This window comes from Pteropus medius, unplaced genomic scaffold (genome assembly GCF_902729225.1).
Source record: "Pteropus medius unplaced genomic scaffold, Ma_sr-lr_union100, whole genome shotgun sequence".
Lineage (NCBI taxonomy): Eukaryota > Metazoa > Chordata > Mammalia > Chiroptera > Pteropodidae > Pteropus > Pteropus medius.
Genome location: NW_024347852.1, coordinates 845390 through 871222, shown reverse-complemented (window position 1 = coordinate 871222; position 25833 = coordinate 845390). Strand labels below are relative to the sequence as shown.

Below are 25833 nucleotides of genomic sequence, written 5' to 3'. Positions count from 1 at the left end.
TGAGGTCACCAGCTGGCAGGCCGATTTAGTCTGGCGGGTAGACCCAGCGGTTAACACCCTCTGTGGACTGACGGGAGGGAGAGTCAGACAGGAACCCAGCCGCCTGTTTCAGAATTCTTAACTCCTGCGCTGTAAAGATTCAGCGCAGCTAACACAGCTTAAAGCTTCGACATCTAGATCAGGTGTTTCTGGAGCAGATTCACACAGGGAGCTTGACGGCACAGAATAGGAAGCCTAGAAGACGCCCGGGGACTGACGGACGTCTGGGTGTGGTGAAGTGGCGTTTCAAATCAGGGGACAAATACCAGTTACTCAGTGACGGGTGGAACTGGCAAGACACCTGGGGGAAACTGATGCCGCTTCCATCAGAATACATGTCAGGTGGATCAAGGCTCACGATGTGAAAGACGAAAACATAACTCACTAGGAATAAATATGCATGAACATTTCTAGAATCCTGGCACAGGGAAGGGCTTTCTAATAATAACATAAAAACCAGAGTCCGTAAAGGAAAAGTGTGATAAGTCTGACTACATAAAAATGAAATCTCCACAGGGCAAAGTAAAAAGAAAATTAACCAAGTTAAAAGGCATCAAAGTTGTTAAAAATTTCAACATTTATAACAAAGGGTTTAATTTCCCTAATATACCAAGAACTTTAAAAATTACATAAAAAGATCAATAACCTAATGACACCTGTGGGGCGGGAGGCACCTTACACAAACCAGCTCCAGGAGGAAGGTAGCCTAGGCATACAAAATGAACAGACAGTTCAAAAATAGGATCCAGCAAGCCCACTTCTGGGCATACATCCGGGAATGCAATCACTATCTCAAAGAGATCTGCACCCCCACGTTCACTGCAGTATTGCGCACAATAGCCAAGACATGGAGACAGCCTACCTGTCCACATACGGATGAATGGATAAAGAAATGTCATCCTATATAAAAACAATGGAATGTTATTCAGCCACAAGGAAGAAAATCCTGTAGTTCGCCACAACCTGGATGAACCTTGACAACATTATGCTAAGTGAGACGTCAGAAAGATAAATGCTCTGTAATCTCACTTAATGTGTAATCTGAAAAAACCAAACTCACAGAAACAGAGTAGAATGGCAGTTGCCGGGGGCGGGGAGAGAGAGGAGTGGGGGAAATGGTGGTCCCCGGGTACGAACTTCCAATTATAAGAGGAATAAGTTCCAGGGGTCCGGTGTGCCTCATGGTGGCTCTAGTTAATACTGTATTACATACTTGAAAGTTGATGAGAGAGTAGATTTTAAATGCTCTCACCACGCACACATGAAAAGGTGATTACGTGAGGCGATGAAGGTGTGAACTAACGCTGTCGTGGTCATTTTGCAATAGGTGTGTGCATCAAACCATCGCACTGTACACCTTAAACCCACACGTTGTTATATGTCAGTCATATCTCAATAAAGCTAGAAAAATAAAAAGACTGACATACGAATAACAGTGGTCCCCAAAGTAAAAGGAATAGATGGAGGAGAGGCAACAAGTAAATTAGTAAGAGAAGATAATGTCCCCCAGTAAAGAAAGCCTTCCCCTCCCTCCCAAATTTAAAGGCTTCACTGAGTTCCAGGCAGTTTTGATGGAAAATATATATATATATATATCTGGGCATAACCTGGTGAAATCTGTGAACCCCAAGAATTCAGAGAAAATCTTACAGGCAATTAGAAAAACGGTGTCAAGTTTAGGTTTCATTTTTGACCTCTTAAAAGATTTCCCTTAATTTTTTCTAAGTTCGTCTATGCATTTAAAGAGGATTCTTAAAATAGTTTTTATTTTATATTTTTAGGTGTCTTATAATGATGGGGCGTTTTGTTTGTCCTGTCTCATCGTCGCCTTGCCCAGATGAAGTCCTCCTTGAGTCTTCTTCAATCTCCAAGGTCACCCTCTACTCTCCCCCTTTTCCCTTGCCTAATACCCTTCCTCCAGGCTCCTAGATCACCTTAGTAAAAACATTCGCTGTGTCAAGTTTCAAGCCACCAAGTACTCCAAGTGTTTAAGAGAGATACGCGATCACTGATTAGCAGATAGTTACGCACTTTGCTGTAGTCGGCGAACCCACTGTTTTCTGAGCAAATCGTCTCTGTCCGGCCCCATCTGCTTACAGGAAGCCCCGGGCGGAGAGGACCTGGGATTCGAGCTTGTGAGTTGAACAGAGTCAGTGAAAGGCGTGACCGGGAGTTGGACCCTTTTTTTTATAATAAAAGTAAAATTTTCACTTAACTGATAAATAAATCACCATTTTGGCACTGTTTCGGCCCTAGTCTCACAGGGACTAGACCTTACACGAACCAGCTCCAAGAGAAAGGTAGCCTAGGAGCAGGTCAGCGTTGGCGCCGTCAAACACTGTAGGTCAAAGAACACGTTATTACGGGTCTGCTGGGGGAGAGCGCCGAAGATGCAGGGGACGGCTGCTTTGCTCATCCCCACCAGGCCAGAGAAACCTTCCGAATTCAGAAAAACAAAAGACCTCTGGGTCCGGTTCCATCAGCAGTTGCTCCATTTCCGTCTTCTAAGGCCACGCGGCCAGCTAGGCGGTTCCGCCGTGGAAAGGAAGCGACGTCATACCGAATGGACCAGGTCTTTATTTCCCAGAGAAATTACTCACATGGCAGGAAGATTTCCCCCTGGCTTTTTATCCTTTTTACTCATCATCTTTAGGCCCAGCCTCTTGTGAAGCCGCGGACGAGACTCCAGAAAGTCCCCTTTAGCTTCGGGTTCAAAGGTAACCGTGGTCCTACTGTCGGTCTTGGAGGCTGGGAAATACACTGTATAGAGGGTGTACAAGAAGTAGATGGGGACGGGCAAGATGGTGACGACAATGAGGACGATGAGTAGGATCTTCATCCACGACGGGTAACTCTGGACCACTTCGTTGGACTGTGGAGGGAGGGGAGGGCGGGTTAGAATGCCCGGGGGCTCTGAAGTGGAATGCAGAGGGTGGCGGCGGGGGACCACTAAGCCAAGAGGCTAGACGACAACCCCCAGGGAATCGGGGAATGAGATGACGGAGCCCTAGAGGCAAGCGTGGATTGAAGAGTCTTGTGTCCGTGCCCTAGTGGGGTCTGGGGTCTGGGATCCGTCGCGGGAGGCTCACAGCGGTTGAGTTCCAGGCTATGTAGGTGATAGTCTTCAGATACAGATTAATCACGGTGCTGAGAAACAGGACTAGCAGCACAAACGGAGACACGTAGCACCACAGCCAGCGATAGACGGGAGAGAGGGGGCGGCCCAATATGATGATGATGTCTGCAAGGAACCTGGGAGAAAGGGCCACGAGACTTTGGGAGGGCCGTCCGGACCTCACGCAGCCTTGCGGGGCATGTGTCAGCCCTTAACATTCCTTAGGCCTTTCTGTTCAACTCCACGACCAGTCTTCTTGCCTCCGATCCACCCCTTTCCAGGCTAATTTTTGTCCAAGCCCCAGGATTTAAAAAAAATTCCACACGCCCACCTCCCTTCTCTCTCAGGATGAAAGCCAAACTCCTGAATGCAGTTCCTCTCAGCCCATGTACCCGGCTTTCTTTGGGGCACCGTCCTCACCCTCATGCATACGCAAGTCGGGGTCCTTCTGCCCAGAATGCCCTGCTTTCTCCTTTGATGAACTCTCCTTCACCTGTCTGATTCGGTTTACGCACGCCCTCCGTGCCTGACTCCTCGCTTTTCTTTAGATAACCATGTGTTCTTGCAGTGCCCCTGGCCACCTCCATCAGACTTGCCACCCTGCCCACGGATCTGCTCACACATGTCTTCCTCTTGGGACTCTGGGAGCAAACTAAATACGAATTATCCCAGCATCCCGAGTACTGACCGCGAGGCCTGCCTGGCACATGGGAGGCCCTAGGAAATATCTGAGACTGAGCGAGTGTATGAATGAATGAACCCGATGCCAAGAACTGCTGTCACCTGGAAACACTGCCACCCCTGGGTTACACAGTGCTTCTTGAATGTTAGTGTGCATCCAAATCACTTGGGCTCGTGTGAAAATGCGGGGACTGACTCGACGGTCTGGGGGGTGGGCCCAAGGGTCTGCATTTCTAACAAGCTTCCAGCCAATGCCCCTGGTCCACAAGACACACTGTGAGGAGCAAGGGACTGCTTGTCTCAGGTGTCCACACTACCCTGCTCAAAGGTAGGGCTCAGGAGCCCTAGGACTTGATATAGACTGCTAACCACTTGCCCTTTTTACATCGATTTTCTCCAGGAGGGGCCAACGCTCTCCCGGGACCCTAGCTGTGTGGGTGCATGGCAGGAGATCCGGGATTGGAACGTCACCTCCTGGCCCCATAGATCCAGGCCATGGCCATGTTCTCCACGATGAGAATGCAGAAGAGGGGCGGAGACGCCCAGTAGTCATCCAGCAGGTTCACGTAGTAGCTGCCGGAGGGCCCCACGAAAACCAGGCTGCCCAGGAACATGGACACACAGATGCCCACTGGAGGAAAGCATCAGATTTAGGTCAAGGTCAGAATTCACGCTGGGCTGCATGAGTCCCCACGGGGCTGAGCAAAATGATGGAGGACTGGGGTCACAGGTCAGAGTACCTGTGAGCAGCTTCGTGTGTTTTCTGAGGGAGGAGAAATGGTCCTGGAGAGGAGTGATGATGCCCTGCAGGATCCCCATCAATGTGCTCAGCCCCAAGGCCACCAGAAACACGAAGATGATGATGGCCCAGAAGGTGGGCCACTTAAACACAGAGACGATGTCGGAGAATGCCACAAGGGCCACGCCCGGGCCCTCCATCACCTGGAAGCGAAGGAAGGAAGGGTAGGACTCAGGGGAAGGGTAGAGCCCCACCTCCACCCTTCCATCCCCGCCCCCTAAGAAGCTGCCTGCAGCACCATTAACGGGTGCCATCCGCCTCCTCTGGCCCCGAGGCCCGAAGACTGCCTCCTACCACAGCTGGCAGCGCTTTTGGGTTGGGGCACATGGGCTCATGTGGACTCTAGTGCGTGGTGCCCTAGAGGCTATGGTGGCTTATCACAGAAGACGGCAAGCCTCGTCTTGGTGGTCCAGGGTGCTGCTGAGAACTGCCCTTCCGGAACCTACAGAATCCTCAGGAGAGTTGAAGCTTCCGGTGCTCCGGGGGTCTGGGGCAGAACTCTGGGGCCCCACACCCAGCCCCGACCCACCTCTTTCAGCTCCTTGCTCAAGCTGCAGTTGGTCAGATAGTGCAGGAGCACATTTCTGATTTCTTCAGGGTAGCTGCTGATCCACGCCGAGTAGGTGGAGCTTATATCGTGGTACGAACTCTCTGGGAAGCTGACCTCGGGGGGCAGCACCCCAGCGACCACCAGATTCCTCACCTCCTCAGCATTCCTGGGGACAGGGGTGGAATGATACAAAACCATTCGGGCCTTTAAGGTAACATCTCCTCTCTGATGTTCTAGATGAGGGTGTCTGGGGCCCTGGTGTACACGGCCCGACGCCCTCTCCACGGTGGCGAAGGTGTTCGCGTGAGGCCAGAAGTACACCCCTGGGTGGGGGGTTCGTCCTACAGTATCACTGTGGGCTTTAGGACCCCCCACCTGCCACTGGATGGTCTCGGGGTAACATTTAAGCTCCTCAGCTTTCGTGGCCTGTTGGCCTCCACCTCCTAACTCCCAAGTCTCTACCTTCTACACTTCGGCCACGTACGACTTGCCGTGCTCTCCCTCCTCAGAACCTCAGTATCTGATGGTCCCTCCGTCCAGAACCTCCCCATTCTACCCCCACTCGCTGTACCCCAATTCTACCGCCACACCCACACTCCGTTCGGCAAATGCCTACAAATTCTCACTCAGCTCCGTGAACTCTATTTACTGCGATGGAAAGCTGTTCAGGATCTGTTTTTATAAGGTTAAAACAGCTAGTTGCGCTAAAGTAGTATGGTCTGATCCAACTTTTTAAAAAACGGTGTGTTCCTTTATATAGGTCTGTGAATAGGAAATATTCGCGAGCAGACTAGTAGTGGTGCTGCCAGGAGACACACTCGGCTCGGGATTGCCTCCGTTAGGAAGCCTTCTCTGATTGCCCCAGGAAGTCAGTAGCTTCCCCCTCCGTGTCTCCTCATCATCCCCACGATCAGTTATGATTTAGTTTGTGATTCCCTGTTTAGCATCTGCTTCTTCGAAAGATTGTGCTTTTCCTGAGGGCAGGGACGCTGGTCTGACTCGCCACCAACTATGTTTCCAGAACCCAGCACGGGGGTTGGTAGATAGGAGATGTTTTATAAATAAATGTCTGATAAGTATTTTTGAAATTAATATCACGGGAGAAGAAAATAAGGACCAGGCTATTGGGGCTCTGGTGCCACAGGCCCCATTTTTGTCTAATGGTTCAGCTGAAGGCTTCCCCGAATTTTTGCGTGGTGGTCCCAGTTAAGAATGGGACAAACACACTTTTGAAAAGCTCCGAATTTGAGGTTTTCCTGGTTTAGAAAGGCAGCTCTGGAAGAGACAGCTGGAGAGACAGAGACGTTACTAAGGTTTGGGACGCTCCGGGTGGAGGGACCCATACTGACTGAGCCAGCGTCCCTGAAGGATGGGGGCCTAGACTGGAGTTCTGTGTGCTATTTCTAAGACTGTGGTCTTTGCGATGCTCTCCGTACAAAAGATTGGGCTCACTTCAAGTAACAGTTTTCGTGGTTCTTTGTGGCGAAGTGACCCATTGTGGCAAACACAAACACCATGGCAGTCACTGAGGTAAGCAAGTTGAGAAGAGCCACAGCGAAGGCATCCGCCACACAGTTGTTGGACCGAGGGATGTACGAGCTGATCGCAGTGAAGCTGCCAAAGCCGGAGCCCAACGACAGGAACAGATGGTTCCCCGTCCGGCGCCACACCTCCAAGGAGTACAGGGCCGGCACCTGGGGAGAAGCACCGTGCAAACGTAAAGGGAGGACGGACAGACCATGACAGAGGTGGAAGACAAGAAGAAGGCGGTGAGAGAGGGTGCACGGAGGGCCTCTGCTGGACTGACACCCGCACTGTCCCTGACACCCCGTTTGGATAAGAGGCGTAAGAGGGGGAGGACACCTCACCTTGGCAGACAAAATATTCTGGAGACCAACCCCTGCGCCTTTCAGCATGAGACTCCGGATAAGGAGACAGAAAAGGATGATGTAGGCAAGGAATACTGAGACATACAGCATCTGAGTAGGAAGTATGATTCAGAAATAAAATTTAGGAAAGGCAGAAGCTGGGATCATAGGGTCACAGGCTACTGGGAATCGGACGTCAGATTAAAAGGAGACGTTGCAGAACAAGAATCCAGTTAGGAGGATACCGGGGGTCTCAGATAGAAGGGAGTCCATCAGACGAGTAAGTTAGAGGGTGGCTCACCTTCCCAGAGGACTTGAGCCCTTTGATCATGGAGATGCAGATAATTAACCAAGTCATGAAGAGAGAGACACTGAGATCCTTGCTCGGCAGCCCACCTATCTCGATTTTGTCCGAGGCGTTCAACATGTGTCGGTACCAGAAGTATACGGTGGGTACTGTCCGCGTGCATTCCGGATCTGAAGTGGACCAGCCGTGGAGGACGCTGCAAGGCCGCCGCCTCCCCCTCCCCTCTGCCCCCAGCCCCTCTGGCATCTCCATCGGCCTGCTCGTCCCCATCTCTGGAGGACCCTCCTCCTCCATTCCGTCCTCTTCTTAGCTTTCCCCCCTCGCTCCTCACCAAACTGACTGGAGTTCTCCAGGAGGGGGCACAGTGCCCAAGGCAGCGGGGACTGGAAGGACCGAACCAAGTAGAAGAGGCTCCACGTCATGAGCACGCTGTAGTACAAGCCCACGATGAAGCACACCTAGGGGCCGTGAGGGATTCTGGAGGCAGGGGCAGAAAGGAGGGGGTTCGACAGAGGAGTGGGGCACTGAAGGGACTTGACGCCCGGAAGTGAAATCACGGGCCCCCTGCCAGGACGAGCAGGGTAAAGGGCGGGCCCAGGCAGCCCCGGGCTCCTCACCAGGAAGCTGGTGTACCCCACCCCGCCAATCCAGGGGCAGAAGATCTTCCAGACGCCGATGCTGCCCTGGCGCATCCTCTGACCAGCCGCCATCTCCATCAAGAGGACAGGAACCCCGACCAGGAACATGAGGAAGACGTAGATGATGAGAAAACTCCCTGCGGGGGGGAGTCGAGGAGGGCTCTGAGAACCATCTGGCTCCTCAGGAGTCCAGGAGAACATGCTCCCCACCAGTGACCTCCCTCAGGGCCGCGGGCATCAGGCCTGAGCTGTTTCCACATCACTCGTGGGCCTGGTGACCAGCCCCTCGGCCCCCAGTTCCTATAGACACAGTTTCCAGTCCCGCCCCTGACCCTGACCTCCAGCCCCACCGTCCTCATGTACCCAAGGATTCGGATATCCTGCTCCCTCCCTCCCAAGGTCCTAGATGTTCATATACTTGGCTCCTGCCACATCAAGACCCCAAAGTCTCAGCTCCCATGTATCTCAGAGAGCACAGGGCAGCCGAGACAAGCCTGTGGCTCCTCTACCCCTCCAGTGAGTCCGAGATTCCTGGTCCCCAGGCTCACCGCCTCCGTTGTGAAAACACAGATAAGGAAAGCGCCAGACAGTGCTCAGCCCCACGGAGAAGCCCACCTGGGCCAGGAGGTACTCAGTCTTATTGGCCCAGGATGGTCGTTTAGTGGAGATCTCCTCCACTGGCTCTACGACGTTTTCTAGGGTCTCCAATATTGAGTCATTGTCTGCATCAGCCCAAACTTGCGACGACAAACTGTCACGCTTCTGCTCATCCTCAGTCAATTTCTCAGAAAGCGACGTCCTGGACCTTACTAACTGGAAAGCCGAGGTGGCAGCAGCCGGCGTGGATGTGGAATCCAACGGTTCCGCCGTCCAGGAAGCCTGATCCTGCGACTCCACGCTTTCCCTCCTGGTCGTCATCCTGGGTGAGCGCTACTTCCTAATTCTGCAGGGGTGAGACCGCCTTCCTTCTTTATCTTAAGGACATCAAGAACTGCAGACGTTAGGTGCACGAGCTAAGGAAAGACGAGGCTAATCCCACGAGAAGCCCCGAGGCCTCCCCCATACTGCCCCACTGAGGATCCTGACCATTCGTCATCATGTGGGTAAAAAGACAGTCTCCACCTGGAAAAGTCTCAGTGGTGTAACAATGTCACTTCTCCCCAGTTTGATCTACAGATTCAGTGTAATTCCTACTGAACTCACAGGCCTTCTGTGGAAACTGACAAGCTGATTCTAAAATGTACATGAAAACCCAAAGGCCTGGAATGGTCAATACAGTCTTGATGGGGAAGAACAAACAAACTGTAAAGACTAATCACAAAGCTATAGTAATTAAGAGAGCACAGTATTGGCTCCAGGATCCATGGCACAAACAGACCAATGAGGCAATGTGTTGCACTGGCCAGTCTGGTCACTACTTGCCACATATGGCTAGTTACATTTAAATGAACTAAAACGAAATAACGTTAACAGTTAGCTCCTCAGTCACACGGGCCACATACCGAGTGCTCAGCAGCCACATGGCCACCGTATCGAAGGGCAGGGACAGAACACTTCCACAGTCACAGGAAGTTCTCTGAACACCACCAGGGGGGAGGGGGGGAGGAGCTCAGAAGCACGTTCACACACGCGGATACCTGATTTACAGCAGAGACAGCACCGCGAAGCTGCCGAGAAAGGACATTCTCTTCAATAAGTGACGAGCAGTTGCTAGGGCGCTTGGGTGTCTAAAGAGAAATAAAGGAACCTTGGCTGCCCCAGTGTCACACATTAAACGAAAAACCTATTCAGAGCAAATTCTAGTTCTAAGTGTAAAAGGGAAAACAATAACATTTCTAGATGAAAACCCTGGGAGATCTGCATGACCTGGGGATAGGCACAGATTTCTCAAGTAGGACATGAAAAGCGCCAATCAAAAAGCCTAAGTATAGGAACAAGACAAAGACGCCTCTGCCATTTACATTATACTAGAGGTTCTAGCCAGCCGGGAGCAGACAAGGAAAAGAAATAAAAGGTATTGATATATGAAATCAATAAGTAAACCATCTCTATTACCAGATAACATACTGTACACATAGGAAATCCTAAGAAATCCACTAAAAATCCATTGGGACTAACAAACAAGTTCAATAGGATTTCAAGGTACAAGAGCAATACACAAAATCAATTGTATTACAGATTAATGGTTACCAGAGGTAAAGCGGAGGAGGTAAGTAAAGGTAAAGGGGGTCAAATATTAGGTGACAGAATGAGATCTGACTTTGGGTGGTGAACACACAATGCAATATACAGATAATGTATAACTGAATTGTATACTTGAAACCTACATAATTTTATTAACTAATGTCACCCCAATGAATTTAATTTAAAAAATAATAAGAAAAAGAAAAGTTTGGCATATTGGACTAAAACTAAAACTTCTGTCAATTGAAGTTACCATTAATTGAGTAAACAGACGAGCCATAGAATAGTGGAAGATCATTGCGACACACATGGTAAAATAATGCCCTCCTCCAAGATATTCATACCCTAACCCCTAGAACCTGTGACTGTGTCACCTTACACGGCAAAAGCGACTTTTCAGTGTGGTTAAATTATGGGTCTTGAAATAGGGAGATTATCCTGGATTATGTATAAGGACCATGTAATTACAGGGTCCTTATAAGGGAAAGAGGGGGGCAGGAGAGTCAGAATCAGAGAAGGCAATGGGATGGCAAAAGTAGAAGCTGAGGTGTCTGACTGTGGAGGAAGGGGCCATGATTCAAGGAACGGCGCCCAGTAGCTGGAAAGGCCAGGAGGTGGATTCTCCCCTGGATCCGGCATAAGAAACGCAGCCCTGCTGACACCTTGCTTCTGGGCCAGAGAAACTGATTTCAGATCTGTGACTTCCGGAAGTGTCAGATAATAAATTTGTGTTGTTTTAAGCCACTAAGCTTGTATTTTTTTCTTAGAGCAAAAGTAGGAAACTAATAAAATATTTAATCAGAAAAAGGGCTTGTTTCCCCAAAAAAATATTTATAAAAAAGAAATACTTATGTGTAAGTAAAAAAAAGCCAATGACTTAAGTGGAGGAGAGGGAAAAGAAAGTTCGAGCAGGTGTATTACTAAAGAAGATATACAAATGCTCAATAAACATATGAAAAGGTACTCAATGCTCAACTTCACTGGCCAACAAGAAAATGTAAATTAAAACCACAATGAGAACAGACGAATATATAGGTGATGAATCATGTACAATAAATTGTTAAGGGTAGAATCCAGGTTGATGGTCGCTGTATAAATCTTTCAACTTTCCTGTATGCTTAAACATTTTTCATAATAAAATGTTTGGTGAAAACCACAATGAGAGCACACTATATGCCAACTAGACAAACTAACATGAAAAAGACTGATTAAACCAAACGACGTGTGTGGGAAGTTCGGAAACTCACACACCCCGTTGGCGGGAGTGTAGATCGGTACAGCTACTTCTGGAAATTAGTTGAACATATCCACATACTTTAAATGTTTTGATACTTTATGACCCATTTCAAAGCGACCGTCTGACAGAAATGTGCACATAAGTACACCAAAAACATCTCCAAGAATGCTAATAGCTGCACTCTTCATAACTACCAAAACCTGGGAACGACCCACATATCCATCAACAGAATGTATAAGTGATAGTATATTCATATCATGGGTATACAACAATAAAAGAGAGAATTACTGATATGCACAACAACCTGGATGAATCTCAAAAATATTATTCTGAATGAAATAAGCCAGATCCAGAAGAGAATATGCAATATAATTCTATTCATTTGAAGTTCAAGAATAGGTAAAACAAATTCATAGTGTCAGAAGCTGGGATGGTGTGCTCACATTGTGATCATATGCCTAGCCCTAATTATGATTTGTTCATACTTTAATATGTGATACTTCAATAAAAGTTTATCAAACCCTGCATTTCTATTCAGTAATATTAAACAGAAAGTGGATTTTTCAAAAGAAAGATAGTACTTCCAATAGCAATAAAAACTATATGGCATCAAGAAATAAACCTAAATAACATTAAAACAGACCTAAATGAATGCAGAAATATCGCATGTTCACGGATATAAATATTTAATACTGTAAAGATGGAATTTCTTCCCCGAATTGATTTATAGAGTCCATGCAATTCCAATCAAAATCTCAACATAATTTTTCATGAAAGCTCATGAGATTTTACAATTTATACAGAAAAATAAAGTGCCGAAAATAATGAAGAGACTGCCACTAGTCTTCTGTTGCTGGCCAATTTGGAATAAGCCAATGAAATACAGCCACTCTCTCTCACTGATGACAGCTTAAAATCTCTGGATAGACTTCAAAAAGTGGCTGCCCTAGGACTTTGAACAGTAAACAGTAGTGGTCAGACTAGGGATATAAGTTAAAACTCGAATAGTGACTTACAATGGGGAAATGAGTTACATATATCTTTTTTCTTCCTTTGTCTCTTAATCCAAGAATAAGCCACATCATGGAACTGTGCACCATGCACTAAAAGCAAAGCTCCCTGAGAAAGCCCCTGTTTTCCAGAGGACCAGGAAACGGGGTTCCTGTGAGGCGGGGAACACCGCAGTTCCCTTCTTCCCAGAGGCTCACCTCTAAACTGCACAAGCAAAGAAGCACAGCAAGGCTTTGAAAACTGAACAATTTACAGACCACTGCCAAAGTCACAGACAGGATGGCACACGCTAACCCAAATAACATAGCCAAGGCTGGAAAACTCAACTAATATCGTAACCAGCACCCACCGATGATATGGCAAAACTTGCCATCTGAACCTAACCAGGTTGGGTGCCTGCTAAAACACACGAAATCTACCAAGACTAAATCGCAAAGAAATAGAGACTCTGACTAGACATAACTAGTCAGGAGACTGAATTAGTACTTTTAAAATACCCCAACAAAGAAAAGCCCTGGGCCTGACAGCTTCACCGAACATTGAAATTAAGATTGATATCCATTCTCCTCAAACTTTTCCCAAAAACTGAAGAGGAGGAAACACTTCTCAACTCATTTTATGAGGCCAACCTGATACCTAAGCCAGACAAAGATACTCTAAGAAAACTACAGACCAATATCCCCTATGAACATAGATGCAAACGCCCTCCACAAAATACTGGCAAACTGAATTCAGGAGCATATTAAAAAGATAATACACCATGACAGTGTGGGATTTATTCCTGGAACGCAGGATGATTCAATATATGAAAATCGACCAATGTAATACACCACATTAACAGAAAGAAGGATTAAAATCATGTGATCATCTGGACAGATGCATAAAAAGCACTTGATAAAATCCATCATTCTTTCATGATAAAAACATTCAGCAAAGTAGGAATAGAAGGAAACTACCTCAACATAATAAAAGCCATATGTGAAAACCCACAGCAAACACCATACTCAATGGTGAAAGACTGAAGGCTTCCCCTCTAAGATGAGGAACAAGTCAAGGATGCCTGCTTTCATCACGTCTAGTCAACACAGTACTGGAAGTTTGGCCAAAGCAATTGGGCAAGAAAAGAAACAAAAAGCATCCAAATTGTAAAGGAAGAAGCAAAATTATCTCTGTTCATAGGTGACATAATCTTACATGTAGAAAACCCTAAAGATTCTACCAAAAAAGACGCAACTGTTAGAACTAATAAATGAATTCAGCAAAGTTGAATTCAGCAAAGCAGGACACAAAGTCAACATGGAAAAATCAGTTGCATTTCTATACACTAGCAATGATGATCTGAAAAGAAAATGACAAAAACAATTCCATTTATAGTAGCATTCGAAAAGAACAAAATACTTAGGAATTAACCAAGGAGGTGAAAGACTTATACAATGAAAACTATAAAATATTGTTGAAAGAAATTAAAGAAGACATAAATGAAAACATACCCTACGTGCATGAATCGGAAGACTTAATATTGTTAAGATGTCAATACTATCCAAAGTGATCTACAGATTCAATGCAAACCCTGTCAAAATCCCAGTGGTTTTTCTATACAGAAATAGAAAAATCTGTCCTGAGTCTTGAATCTATCTTGAGTTGATTTTTCTTTTTTTTTTTGTATCAGGTATGAGGTGTGAATCCAAATTAATTTTTTTTAGATATGGATATCCAGTTGTATCTGTCACTTATTATAGTACCATATATGTGTGGGTAGGTTTCCAGACTCTTTATTCTGTTTCGTTGGTCATTTTGTATGTCGTCGCACATTTACCTTGCTGTCTTAGTTACTGTAGCTTTATATAGATAGACGATAGGTAGGTAGATAATCTACAAAACAAGTAAAGCAAACTATATAGAGATACGCACATAGGTTGAAGCAAGAAAGTGATTACCTTACAGTCAGGATAGTGATTACCTCTAGAAGGGAGAGTAGTAGTTGTGGGGGCACATGGTTCTTACTGGGTGCTGCTGATGTTCTGTATTTCTTGACCAGGGTGGTGTTGATGACAATGCCTGAATATCTTATGGGTCAAATAGGCACCATGAAAGACAGTTCGGTTTACACTCATTAGTAGGTATATTACCTAAGAAGGCTGGCTTCTGGAGTAGGATATGAGGGGGCTCAGAATTGCTTATGTTGGAGTCAAACTCCCATGGCTCTTGCTGGAAGTATTCCAGCTAATAAAAAAAAAGGAATGATAAAATACCACCATTTTATAATCTCTAATGAGTATATGGATCTAGATAATGATCATCAGTAGCTAACGCCACAGAAAGAGAAACACCCAGATATTTTTTTTGCCTCCTGATAGATACATAAAACCATTCATGAAGTAGTCTTGCCAGAATACTGAACCTAAGATTCATCAATGTCTCGACCTAACTACCAATTTATAAGAAACCCAGGGGACAGACAGAAGAATACATTAAATGGCACAACGAGGAGGCAATCAGCAAATTCCAGTTTGTTGGAAACTCTACGGGACAAATGACTCAGTTTTATCACCAAATACATTGCAAGGGGAAGAAAGAGGGAAGAAGCCCTGTGGTATAGATAAAAAGATTCTTAAGAGATAGAGCAACAACTTTAAATACATAAATTTTATGTGGGTGGATGTTGATTCAAACAAACTTTCAAAAAATTATAAGACAGTCCCTCAAATAGTTTAACATAGACTTACTATATGATAAAGTAATTCCACTCCTAAGGACGTGCCAAGAGAAATAAAAGCATGTTTACCCAAAAAGCTTTTACATGAATATTCATAACAGCATTATTAGCGATAGCCCCAAAGTAGAAACAACCCCAATGTCCATCATTGGACATTTGATAAGTGAATAAATACAATGTGGTATATCTATATAATAGAATGTTATTTAGCAATAAAAAAAAAACAGTGAAGTACTGATATATGCTACACATGGATGAATCTCGAAAACACTGCTCTGTGAAAGAAACCAGTCACAAAGGTCTACACATATTGTAAGATTCCATTTTTATAAAATGTCCGGAATAGGCTAATCTATAGAACAAAAAGTAGATTAGTGGCTAAGGCTGGGGCTAGGGGCTGTGGCAGTTGGGGTGATAGCTAAGGGGTCTGGGGTTTCTTTTTGAGATAATGAAAATGTACTAAAATTGGCCGATGGTAGATACAAAGTCCGTGATACACTAAAAGCAACTGAATTGTACATTTTAAATGAATGGATTGGATGGTCTGTGAATTACATCTCAATAAAGTAAAAAAAGCTACCAGAAAAAACAAAATGAGACAACCAGGAAAATCTGAATATTGACTGAATATTTGATGATATTAAAGGATTACTCTCACTTGTTTTCGGTGTGATAAATTTCATCAGGTTTTTTTGAAAGGGACTTTTTTTGGAGCTAGGTACTGACATATGTACAGATGAAATGGTAAATTTGAGACTCAAAATAATGAAGAGGCATGCAGTGGGGAGACGGGGGATGAGGGCACACTGGCCCTGAGTAACTGAGGATGGGTGATGAGCACGAATTAATTCATCGTTATTCTTTTATACGTGTTTGAAAGTGTCCAATATAAAGAGGCCAGGAGCCACGAGAAAAGAATCTTTGTCAGGCTTTCTTTATGCCTCACTCACTGCGTGAACCCCTCTTTCTTCCTGGTCTCCTGATGAAACCTGAGGATGACAATACCTGTATCGCCTGCTGTCTTGTGAGGAACTCGTGTATGGCTTCCTACTACGGAACGGGCTCCACTGTCCGACGAGGCCAGAGGGTCCCAACAGCGGCACAGAAGAAAACTCGCTCGTCCCGCGCGAGGATGCCACGGACGCTGACCAGACGACAAGGACCCCAGGGCTCGCTAGAGAAGTGCCCACGAGAGAGAGTCCTCTGCTAAGCGACACCCCTAAAGGGCCTTCAACCGGTGGCCCAAGGAGGGAAGCCTAGAGTGGGGGAGGTGGCACCCCAGCCCCTCCGGCCCCCCTCCCGGCCCGTCGGCTGTGCGCCCCGCCGCCCAGCACCTCTCCCGCGGGCTCTGCTCCCCGCGCTGGCGCTGGCGGCCAGAAGAGACAGAAGGGACTGAAGGGCGGGTGAGCGCCTGGGCTCCCAGGAAGCAGGCGGTCGCCAGCTCGGGCTCCGGGGCCGTGAGGACAAGGGCACCGCCTCCTCGCGCCGCCCTACCCGACTCCGCAGCGCGGTCCGGGGCGAGCGTTTGGAGGGGGCGGGGCCCCAGGGTCAGGAGCCCGCGGGTGATGACGGGGGTCGCAGCCCCTCCGGCCCTCCTGTCCCCGAGCTCGAGGAGCGTGACACTTCGGGTGTCCAGACTCGGGTCCCGGCTCTCTCCTTCTGCCGGACCCACGAGGGGCCCGTTGGAGACGACGGCTTTTTCTTGCTGTCACAGACGCCCACGCAGAGGCGCCTCCCTGTGGCAGCTGGGCGACCGCAAGCCCGGGGGTCTCTGAGCACTCGCGGGACGCTGACCCGTCTTCGGGAATCCCAGCCACCGCCCACGGCCCCCACCCCGTCGCCGACCAACTCGTCCCCTTGGGGACTTACTTCGGTTCGGTTGCCGAGTCCCCTCCCGCGGGTCCCAGACCCGCTCGGTTTTCATCCGCCAGGCGAATTCATTCGCTCGAGCGCTGTCATAAAAGCATGTCTCTGGCCAGGGGAGACGGGGCGCTCGTGGGCCCAGCAGGGCGAGCCGCGGCCCCCACCGCCATCCGTCCCTTCACAGGTCACTTACTGTGTGGATCGCTTAGTCCACAACGGTCTCGGAAACTGTTTTTAGCAATAATTTTTAGAGCCGTGCTGGGATCCCCATGTCCCATTAACCAGCACATGAATACCCTCCCCATCTTACTGAGCCACCTCGTCCTGGGTTTGTCTTGATGTCAGGCCAGTCCCCGGATAAAGCAAGTCAAGAAATCTAGCATCTGCACTTGCCACCCAAGGACAGGGCAGGAGCTCAGGGCTGGAGGCTTAGCTCTCAAAAGCATGAAAGGCTCCGAGAGGAAGACTGAACATCGAGACATCGGAGGAAAAATAAAACAGGTCCTCTTGCACCCAGCTTGGAGTCCCAGGGGACTGATTTATTGCCCAGGAGCATCGCTTCTCCAGCTCCGTCCCAGAAGCTGGGCAGACCGTTGGAGAAGCAGGGTCACAACCCACGCACGGCGTATGTGATGAGCGTGTGGACATACTGAGAAAGGAAATGGGGGAACCCAAAGACATTGGCAACCAGAGGGGCCCAGGAGGAGGTCTGCACGGCCAGGCCCCAAGAGCCCCCCAAACGATGCCCCGACTCTTGAGAATAAAAGGAGTTTTTCCAAGGACACCAACAGTTTCAAGCTGGTATTGATAATTGCCTGTTAGATCTGTTTTGAGGGACACGTGACATTGGGCCATGTGAGTGAAGTTAGGAAGTCACACGACAGGTTGATCCATAATTTGATGATCACCTTGTAGGAGTTCCTCCTTTTGGAGCTCTTTGATGCCTGGTAAGGCATACTCAGGGGCTGGGATTCGGAGGATGTGACAGACCCATCCCAGCGTGTGCATCTGAAGGGAACGGCATGGGTGCAGCAGTATACAAAGTACATGGGGATGGCAAGGATGACCATGAAAAAGGGGCAATTATCATGAGCAGCCCCCACGATGGGTGCTGTCAAAGCACCTCTTTCGACTGGAGAGATGGGAAAGGGGATCGGAACATCGAAGCTCTCAGAAGAGGAAAGATGGCGGAAGGGAAGAGTGGGAAGGGAACCAGGGCAGAGGAGTAATGAGTCTTTGGGGAGTTGAAAATGAGATGATAGGGTCTTTAGGCCAAGAGTGGATTGAAGGTTTGGCCCCCACTCCTGAGGAGGGTCTGGGGTCTGGACAGGGAGACTCACACTGCTTGAGTCCAGGCCACACGGGCGATGGTCTTCAGAGACAGAAGAACGGGGTGGTCACAGACAGGGCTAGCGGCACCACTGGAGACAGACAGCACCACGGCCAGCGAAGAACGGGGTGGACGGGGCAGCTCCACAGAATCACCAGGTCTGCGGGGACCCGGGAGGAAGGGCCCCAACACGGTGGGGGGCCCAGTCGCGCCTCACACTTCCCAGGGGCAGCGGCCAGCCTGGACTTCAGCAACTTGCGAATATTCTGCTTCACTTCTAAACCCCGCCTCCGCTCGAGCTGCATCCTCTCTCATCTTCTCTCTCATTGGTCTTCCATCCCAACCCAAGAAGACGTCCAAAACATTCCTCTACCTTTCATGAGTACCCAGGGCCCTCAGGATGAAGGCGGGGACCCTTTCGTGCATCCCATAACCATGAGAGTGTTTGCGATGTGCCAGAGAGTCTTCTAGGTGCTGGCTATTCATAGTGAACAGACGAGATACCCAAAAAGTTGCCACGCGACCCTCTTTCACCTCCTCCCCACCAGAATCGCTGGCATCCTTCAGCAGGGGACAGCGCTCCCGTGAAACGGGAAACTAGAAGGGCTGGCCCAAGGAGGTGAGAGTCCAGGCACTGAATGCATCCAAGTACAAGATGGCGATGAAGCGCCCTTGGGGGCCAGGGAGGAGGTGGCTGGAGAGGAAGGGTGGGGACCAGAAAAAGGAGGGGGTTCGACCGAGGAGTGGGGCATTGAAGGGACTTGACCCTCAGAAGTGAAATCACCGGCCCTACGCCGGGACGAGGGTGAAGGGCAGGCCCAGGTAGCTCCGGGCTCCTCACCAGGAAGCTGGTGTACCCCACCCCGCCAATCCAGGGGCAGAAGATCTTCCAGACGCCGATGCTGCCCTGGCGCATCCTCTGACCAGCCGCCATCTCCAGCAAGAGGAGAGGAACCCCGATCAGGAACATCAGGAAGATGCAGATGATGGGAAAACTCCATGGGGTGGGAGTCGAGGAGGGCTCTGAGAACCATCTGGCTCCTCAAGGGTCCAAGGGAACATGCTCCCCACCAGAGACCCCCCCTCAGGGCTGCGGACATCAGGCCTGAGCTGTTTCCACATCGCTCACGGTCCCGGTGACCAGCCCCTCAACCCCCAGTTCCTAGAAGATCAAGATACAGTTTCTAGTCCCGGCCCTGACCCTGACCTCCAGCCTCACCGTCCTCATGTCCACACACCCCGCACTTCTAACCCTCTCCCACTCCTGGGCGTGCAGTAATCTGGCTCTTGCCCCGCTCAGAGTACCAAGTCTCCAGCCTCTGCAGATCCCAGGGACCTTGGAGTTTGAAGCCTGGACAGGCCTCTGTCTTGCTAGCCCCCTATGGATCCATGATTCCTGGTCCCCAGACTTACAGCCTCCATTATGAAGCCACAGGCTGACTGTCCTCACGGAGCAGCCCACCTGGGCCAGGATGTACGCAACCTCGTTGGACCAGATGGACCTCGATGGGCCTCGTTGGACCTCCAGTGAAGAGGTCTGCTTAGCTGGCTGCCCCTGCCATGAGCCTCACAAGTCTGAGTCTCCCAGGCCTGGGCCTTCCCAGCTCGGGCCCCCAAAGCCTCGGCCTCTGAAATCCCGGCCATCACAGCGTGAGCTGCAGTGCCACTGTGTTCCCAAGCTTGGCTTTCTGGGAAATTCTCAAAAAGGGTTGACTCCAGTGAGATTCTGAATACTGGAGCAGCTTTGGCATTTTCAAGGGAGCGTTTGCCTCCCTGAGTAGACCTTAAGGATACTAAAAACGAGATTTTAGAATTTAGTGTGAAGGAATGACTGAGTTGCAAAATAATCCTCAACACCTCTTTAAAGCAAATCTTTCATTTCTGTCCCTACCACCACCAAAATTCCAAGCACAAACCAAACCAAACCAAACCAAACAAACAAAAAACCCTCTCACATGTTTTACTTCTTAGAAATGTTTTGGTACAAAGGATAGGGGTAGAAATAGGCATGATAACAGGAATGCCACCCAAAGAGTTTCTGAAAACACTGAGGTATGCGCCCTACAGAGGCAGGTGCCATTTGTAGTGGGCTTTTGAATCAAAGGAACTAATTTAATACCAAATCTGCCTTGTAACCTTGGGAAAGTTGTTTTTTCTCTCTCACTTTAAAATGATTATAAGAAGAATACAGATTATCTGCAAAAGGGAGACAAAAGGTGACTTCTCAATAGCAAAAATGGAAGCCAGAAGTGGTAGGAGATGATTGATAACTTGAAAGGAAAAAACAAACAAACCTGACAATCTAGAATTTTAAACCCTAACAAACTTAACTTTTAAAAAAAAAAAGGTAGTTTACAACAGACTAAAATTTTGAAAATCAGTCATGAATAAATCCTTATTAATGTAAATTCTGAAACATGTGCTTCAAACAGAAGGAGAGTAATCCTAAATGGGTGATTTGAGAAGTAAGAGTGGATGTGGTTCCATAGTGTAACAGTGAGCACGTTACACACAGAAGGTTCTGGGTTTGTGCCCCAGTGGAGCCACAATCCATGGTCTACGGCCATGCCACCCTGAACAAGCTCCATGTCTGATCTCGGAAGCTAAGCAGGGTTGGGCCTGCTTAGTACTTGGATGGGAGACCACCTAGGAAGACCAGATGCTGTAGGCATAAATAACAATAAAAAAAAGAGAGAGAGAAGCAAGAGTGAGAAAGAGCAAAAATATATATATATAATATATATAATACATATTATATATATTAAATATGTAATAAAATCTGAATAAAAAATGCGTATAAAACAAAAAAATAATGTCTTGGGAGATTAACAAGTAAAATAAAAAGCATCAAAACAATACCATATAAGTTAGGAAGAAGGTAAACAAAATTCAGATATTCTAAGTTCTTTATATCTTCTGGGAGGAGGGGAAACATATTGCAACTTCGATAAATTAAGTGTGCATTTTTTGAGTTCTAGGGTGACCACTAAGTGAATAAAGAGTGTAAAACTTTTTAACTGTTATAAGGAGAAAAATATAATGATAAATAATACCAGTCTGTTTACTTACCAAAATTGATCAAATTAAGAAGACTAACACCAAATGTTGGCAAAGACGTCTAGTACCTGGAAATTTCACACCTTGTTGGTAGGAGTGCAAATAGTCCAACCATTATGAAACTGAACTTTCTGAGTCTTAGTTTCTTATTAAACTGATAGACGCGATTCCACTCCTATGGATTTACCCAAGAAAAATAAAAACATATGCCACCAAAAGACTCTCACAAGCCTTGTCATACAGAAAGAAATCTAACTACGGGAGGCGAATACACAGTGTAAATATATATATGCCTTACTGTTAAAGTGTACAGCTGAAACTTATTGGATTTCATTAACCAATGTCACCATAAAAAATTAAATAATTTTTTTAAAAAGAATTGTCATAGCATCTTTATTCATAATAACCAAAAATTGATGAAATAAAGAACAAACATATAACAGAGATTACAAACAAAGCCCAAAAGTTTTCTGAAATAGCTAATAAAATTAACAATCTTCTAGTGAGATTGATCCAAAGAAAGGGGGGAAAGCACAAATAACCGAAATTAGGAATAATAAAGGGACATTACTATAGATGCTACAGATATTAAATAAGTAATAATGAATACGAACATTAATGCACCAATACATTTGAAAAATATATGAACTGTTCTAATACTTTTTAAAAAGTTAACCAAAGAACTACCTCAGGAAGACCAAAAAAACCCAAGAAGTCCTAACCATTAAATAAAATGAATCTATAATCAAAAATCTTTCAAACACATATATGTTCATGTGCACATGCACACACTTACACACACACACATATATATACACAAACCTGTCTAATACCAGATGTTATTCATTCATGGCAAATTCTACCAACCTTTAAGAAATAATTTCAGCATTAAAAATGCTCTTCTGGAAAACAGAAAAGAACACTCCCAACTTATTTTGTAAGACCACCTTAACCTTGATATGTACTTGAAAACTCAAAAGCCCAAAAATAGCTAAGATACCCTTGAATAACAACAAAGTGAGAAAGTGAGAAGACATGCTCCCACAAGCATTAACTCTTATAAATTTACAGCAAGACCTTGGGACTCAAGATGGGGACAAACAAATAGACTAATGGAACAGAACAGAGAGCCTAAAACCAGACCCACGCATAGACGGAGTCTTGATATGTGATAGATGTGCCTTAGACCTGTGAATACAGGGAGAACTTTTTGATATATGGTGCGAGGACAACTGGGTATTCATATAGCAAAAAAAGGAATTGACCCCCTACCTCGAAAAACATGCAAAACTCAACGGCAGATGGAAAAAAGAAGTAAAAGTGAAAAGCAAAACTACAAAGTTCTAAAAAATATAAGAGAATGGAGTGTCACAATCTCACACTACTCCAGGTGCCCCCTGAAGTATAACACTTTGGTAAAAGACACAATAAGCAATAACCATAAATCTTCAACTTGATACATTTTCCTATATTAAAAGACAAAATTCCTTTTCATCAAAAGACCCAAAAAGGAGAATATAAAGAAAAACTATAGAATGAGAGAAGATATCTGCAACCTACATAACAACTAATAATCAAAAAATATAAAAAACACCTACAAATCAGGCAAGAAGCTTACGAGGAGCTTAACGAAAGGCCGGTAAGTATTTGGACAAGTGTTCAATCTCATTAATAATCAAGGAAAGGCAATTAAAATAGCAATGAAATACCAATGCATGCCTACCGAATTAGAAAAAAATGGAAAAGTCTAATAATACCATGGGATGAGATGTAGAGCAACCAAGAAGTCTCATCCTCAACTAATGCTCGTGTCAATTGTTATGTCTACTTTGGAGAACAATTTAGTATTAGTGGTAAAATCAAATACACACATACCCTACGACCCAACAATTTCTACTACTAGGTATATTCCCATGACAACTCACAACTGTCATGATGTTGAAAAATACAAATTTCCATCAACGATTCAACAATAAAATTGCAGAATATTCAAACAAAAGAATATTACACATATGTGAGGAAAACCAAGGAACTACAGCTACATTCAACAATACAAATTAATCTCACAGTGAAACGAAAGAAACATGACAAAATATTCGACAGAATTAGTCCATATTTCTAAGTTCAAAAAGAAGCAAAATCAAACTGTATAGTTAAGGGATGCACAGACGCATGGTAAAAGTATAAAGAAAATCAAAGAAATGATTATCAAAAACTCAGACTAAACGATTATCAAAAACTCAGACTAGAAGTTACCTCTAAAAGGAAGGAAAGTGGTCCTGATTGCAAACTGATCATGGTGATCTTCCAGTCACGGATATATTCTATTTCTTGATCTGGATGTCAGTTACACAGATATAAACTTTATATTCTCTTAAAACTCTGTGTACATTTTCCACGCACGTTTGTGGATATATATTCTATTCCATAATTTTAGAATGTTTAACAAAAAAAAATACAAAGAAATGGCCAAAGAATTAGGAGAAACGCCAGAAGAAAATGCTGTCACAACACCTAAAGACAGAAAAAGTAACTAAGAGCCTCAGAAATTATCAACACAAAATCAAATACGATAACTCTAAAGAGTGTCCATGGCCAGGGAACACACAATACAATCAATATATATACACTTTACTGGTGAATTGTATAACTGAACCTTATTGGATTTTGTTAATCCATGTCACCATAATCATTTTTTTAAAAAAAGATATGAAACTAAAAATTAAAAATAAATTAAAAAAATTTTTTTTAAATAAAAAATAGTGTCCATAGTGATTTCTTTCATTTGGGTTTTACTTTCCTTTGGTGGGGTGGTGGGGAATGGGCGCAGTAAACAGAAAAACAGAGATTTTAATTCAATTCATTCAAAAATTAACCAAGTTGAGGAGGCTGGAAACATTTACCTAATAGTTGGCATCTTACCCAAGAAGCACAAATCGTCACTACTAACAGATATCTTGCCAGCAACTGAAATGTAACACTTCGAAATAACAAGTACTTCCGTTCCTCATAATTCTTGTTGTTAACACTGACCCTGACTCTGTGTTCCACCAAAAAGACGGAAAATTGTACTCAAAAACTACATGCGCCTTTCTTGACCACATTCGAACACTGTATTTCTTAAAAAAACAAGTTTTGGAGATTTGGGGTAAATTGGTAAATCTGATCCCTCAGTGAGAGAAATGAGTTTGGCGAACCGAGGTTCTGCAAACCGGCCACATGTGACATCTCTAAAGCCCCCTGGATCCCCTGGTGACCCTTCTTCCCAGGCCGCAGAGGGCCTGGTGGTGGCCCAGCGTGCAGGGTCCTCCATCGTCATTTCCCGCATCTGCTCTCCCGGGCTCGCGCCCTCTGGCGAGTGCTCGGGTCGCCCCGCAAGGCCCGTTTACCTCCTACTCTGGAATGATAATTTCCAAAAAGTAAAGGAAGGAGCCGGTGTCCAGGTGCCTCAAAGCACAGGAAATAACTGTTTGTCCCTACCAGGCGGGTGATGGGGCTGGACCCGGGGTCCGGGGTCCGAGGTCTGGGAGCTTGAACCAACGCGTGTCCTCAAGGCGCGGGGGGAGGCTGGTGGCCGAGTTCCGCGAAGGCCGGGCCTTGAGATTGGCTCAGAGTCGGATTCGGTGAGCAGAAAAGGACCGGAGCCAGCTTCCTGGGTTCTAGGGGAGAAAAAATAAGGGCCCTCTCAGGCCTGTTTGATCCCTCAGCTCCACCGAGCCCGGGGTGGCCAGGAGGCTCTGCTCCAGTGGCCTGTTACCCCTCGGGAGGGACGTCCAGCCTCACACCCCAGATCCGTGAACGTTTCGGGGGCTCCCCAGGCCAAGGCATCCTCACCCGAGTCTCGAGGCCCGGACTCTTCAATCTGCTCCGTCAGGCGAAAACGAGGGTGAAGCAGCCTCAAGTGAGAAGTCTAGCGACCAATTCAGGCCCCGTCAGGTATCGCGAGGCTCACTCGCTCCGAGATCCTCGCTCGGCGGCCGTAGGTGCCGCTTTTTTTTAATGCAGTTCTGCGCATGCGCCGGCCTTCTCGCACGTGTCTCCCACGTGACCCAGCGGTCGGTCTGCCACTCTGCATCCCCCAGCGCTCGCAGAGGTCCTCGCCCTCGCATGCCCCACCGCTTCTCCCGCTCCCCGCTTCAGACCAGGCGCCCTGCCCCCCCTTTCCCTTGCACGTACGCACATAATGGAACATTACTCAGCATAAAAGAAAGAAATCCTGCTGTTTGCATAAATGAAACTGGAGAGCATTATGCTAAGTGAAATTAGCCAAAGACAAAATTTCATTTATGTTAAATCTTAAAAAAAAAAAAAAAAAGGCTTTATAGTAACAGTAGAATGGTGGTTGAGAGGGTCTGGAAATGGGAAGCTCCATATAGGTCAAAGGGTACAAAGTTTTAGTTATAAGAATAAGTTCTGAGGGTCAAATGTGCAGCGTGGT

General features: G+C 46.5%; 1 protein-coding gene and 1 pseudogene across 8 annotated transcripts; one reads left to right on the top strand and one right to left on the bottom strand.

Annotated features, from left to right (window-relative positions):
• Positions 1–710: 710 nt before the first annotated feature.
• SLC6A16 (solute carrier family 6 member 16) lies at positions 711–24034 on the bottom strand. Of its 8 annotated transcripts, none has more exons than XM_039878694.1 (13): positions 16151–17028; positions 9635–9724; positions 8546–8940; positions 7977–8134; positions 7691–7817; positions 7354–7529; positions 7053–7163; positions 6637–6878; positions 5164–5350; positions 4576–4777; positions 4307–4466; positions 3129–3291; positions 711–2911 (listed from the first exon to the last, which is right to left on the bottom strand). In XM_039878694.1, the coding sequence occupies exons 3-13, from the start codon at positions 8913–8915 to the stop codon at positions 2636–2638; spliced, it is 2172 nt and encodes a 723-aa protein (XP_039734628.1). In that variant the 5' UTR covers positions 8916–8940; positions 9635–9724; positions 16151–17028; the 3' UTR covers positions 711–2635. The 8 variants fall into 8 exon arrangements, with proteins under 8 accessions (XP_039734628.1, XP_039734625.1, XP_039734627.1 ...); XM_039878691.1 differs by having other exon boundaries at positions 6637–7163; positions 16151–16319; positions 16480–17028; XM_039878693.1 differs by lacking the exon at positions 16151–17028 and adding an exon at positions 23652–24034 and having other exon boundaries at positions 6637–7163.
• On the top strand, positions 20894–21009 carry LOC120615587 (uncharacterized; annotated as a pseudogene).
• Positions 24035–25833: the final 1799 nt, after the last annotated feature.

Excerpts from the sequence above, each read along its gene's own strand:
- SLC6A16 (XM_039878693.1), bottom strand. The coding sequence starts at position 8,915 with ATGACGACCAGGAGGGAAAGCGTGGAGTCGCAGGATCAGGCTTCCTGG. Across the intron at positions 8,135-8,545 it reads GTGTTTTCACAACGGAGGCG|GGAGTTTTCTCATCATCTAC; the intron begins GTGAGCCTGGGG and ends TCCCCCCCGCAG. Across the intron at positions 4,467-4,575 it reads ACACACGAAGCTGCTCACAG|TGGGCATCTGTGTGTCCATG; the intron begins GTACTCTGACCT and ends GCTTTCCTCCAG.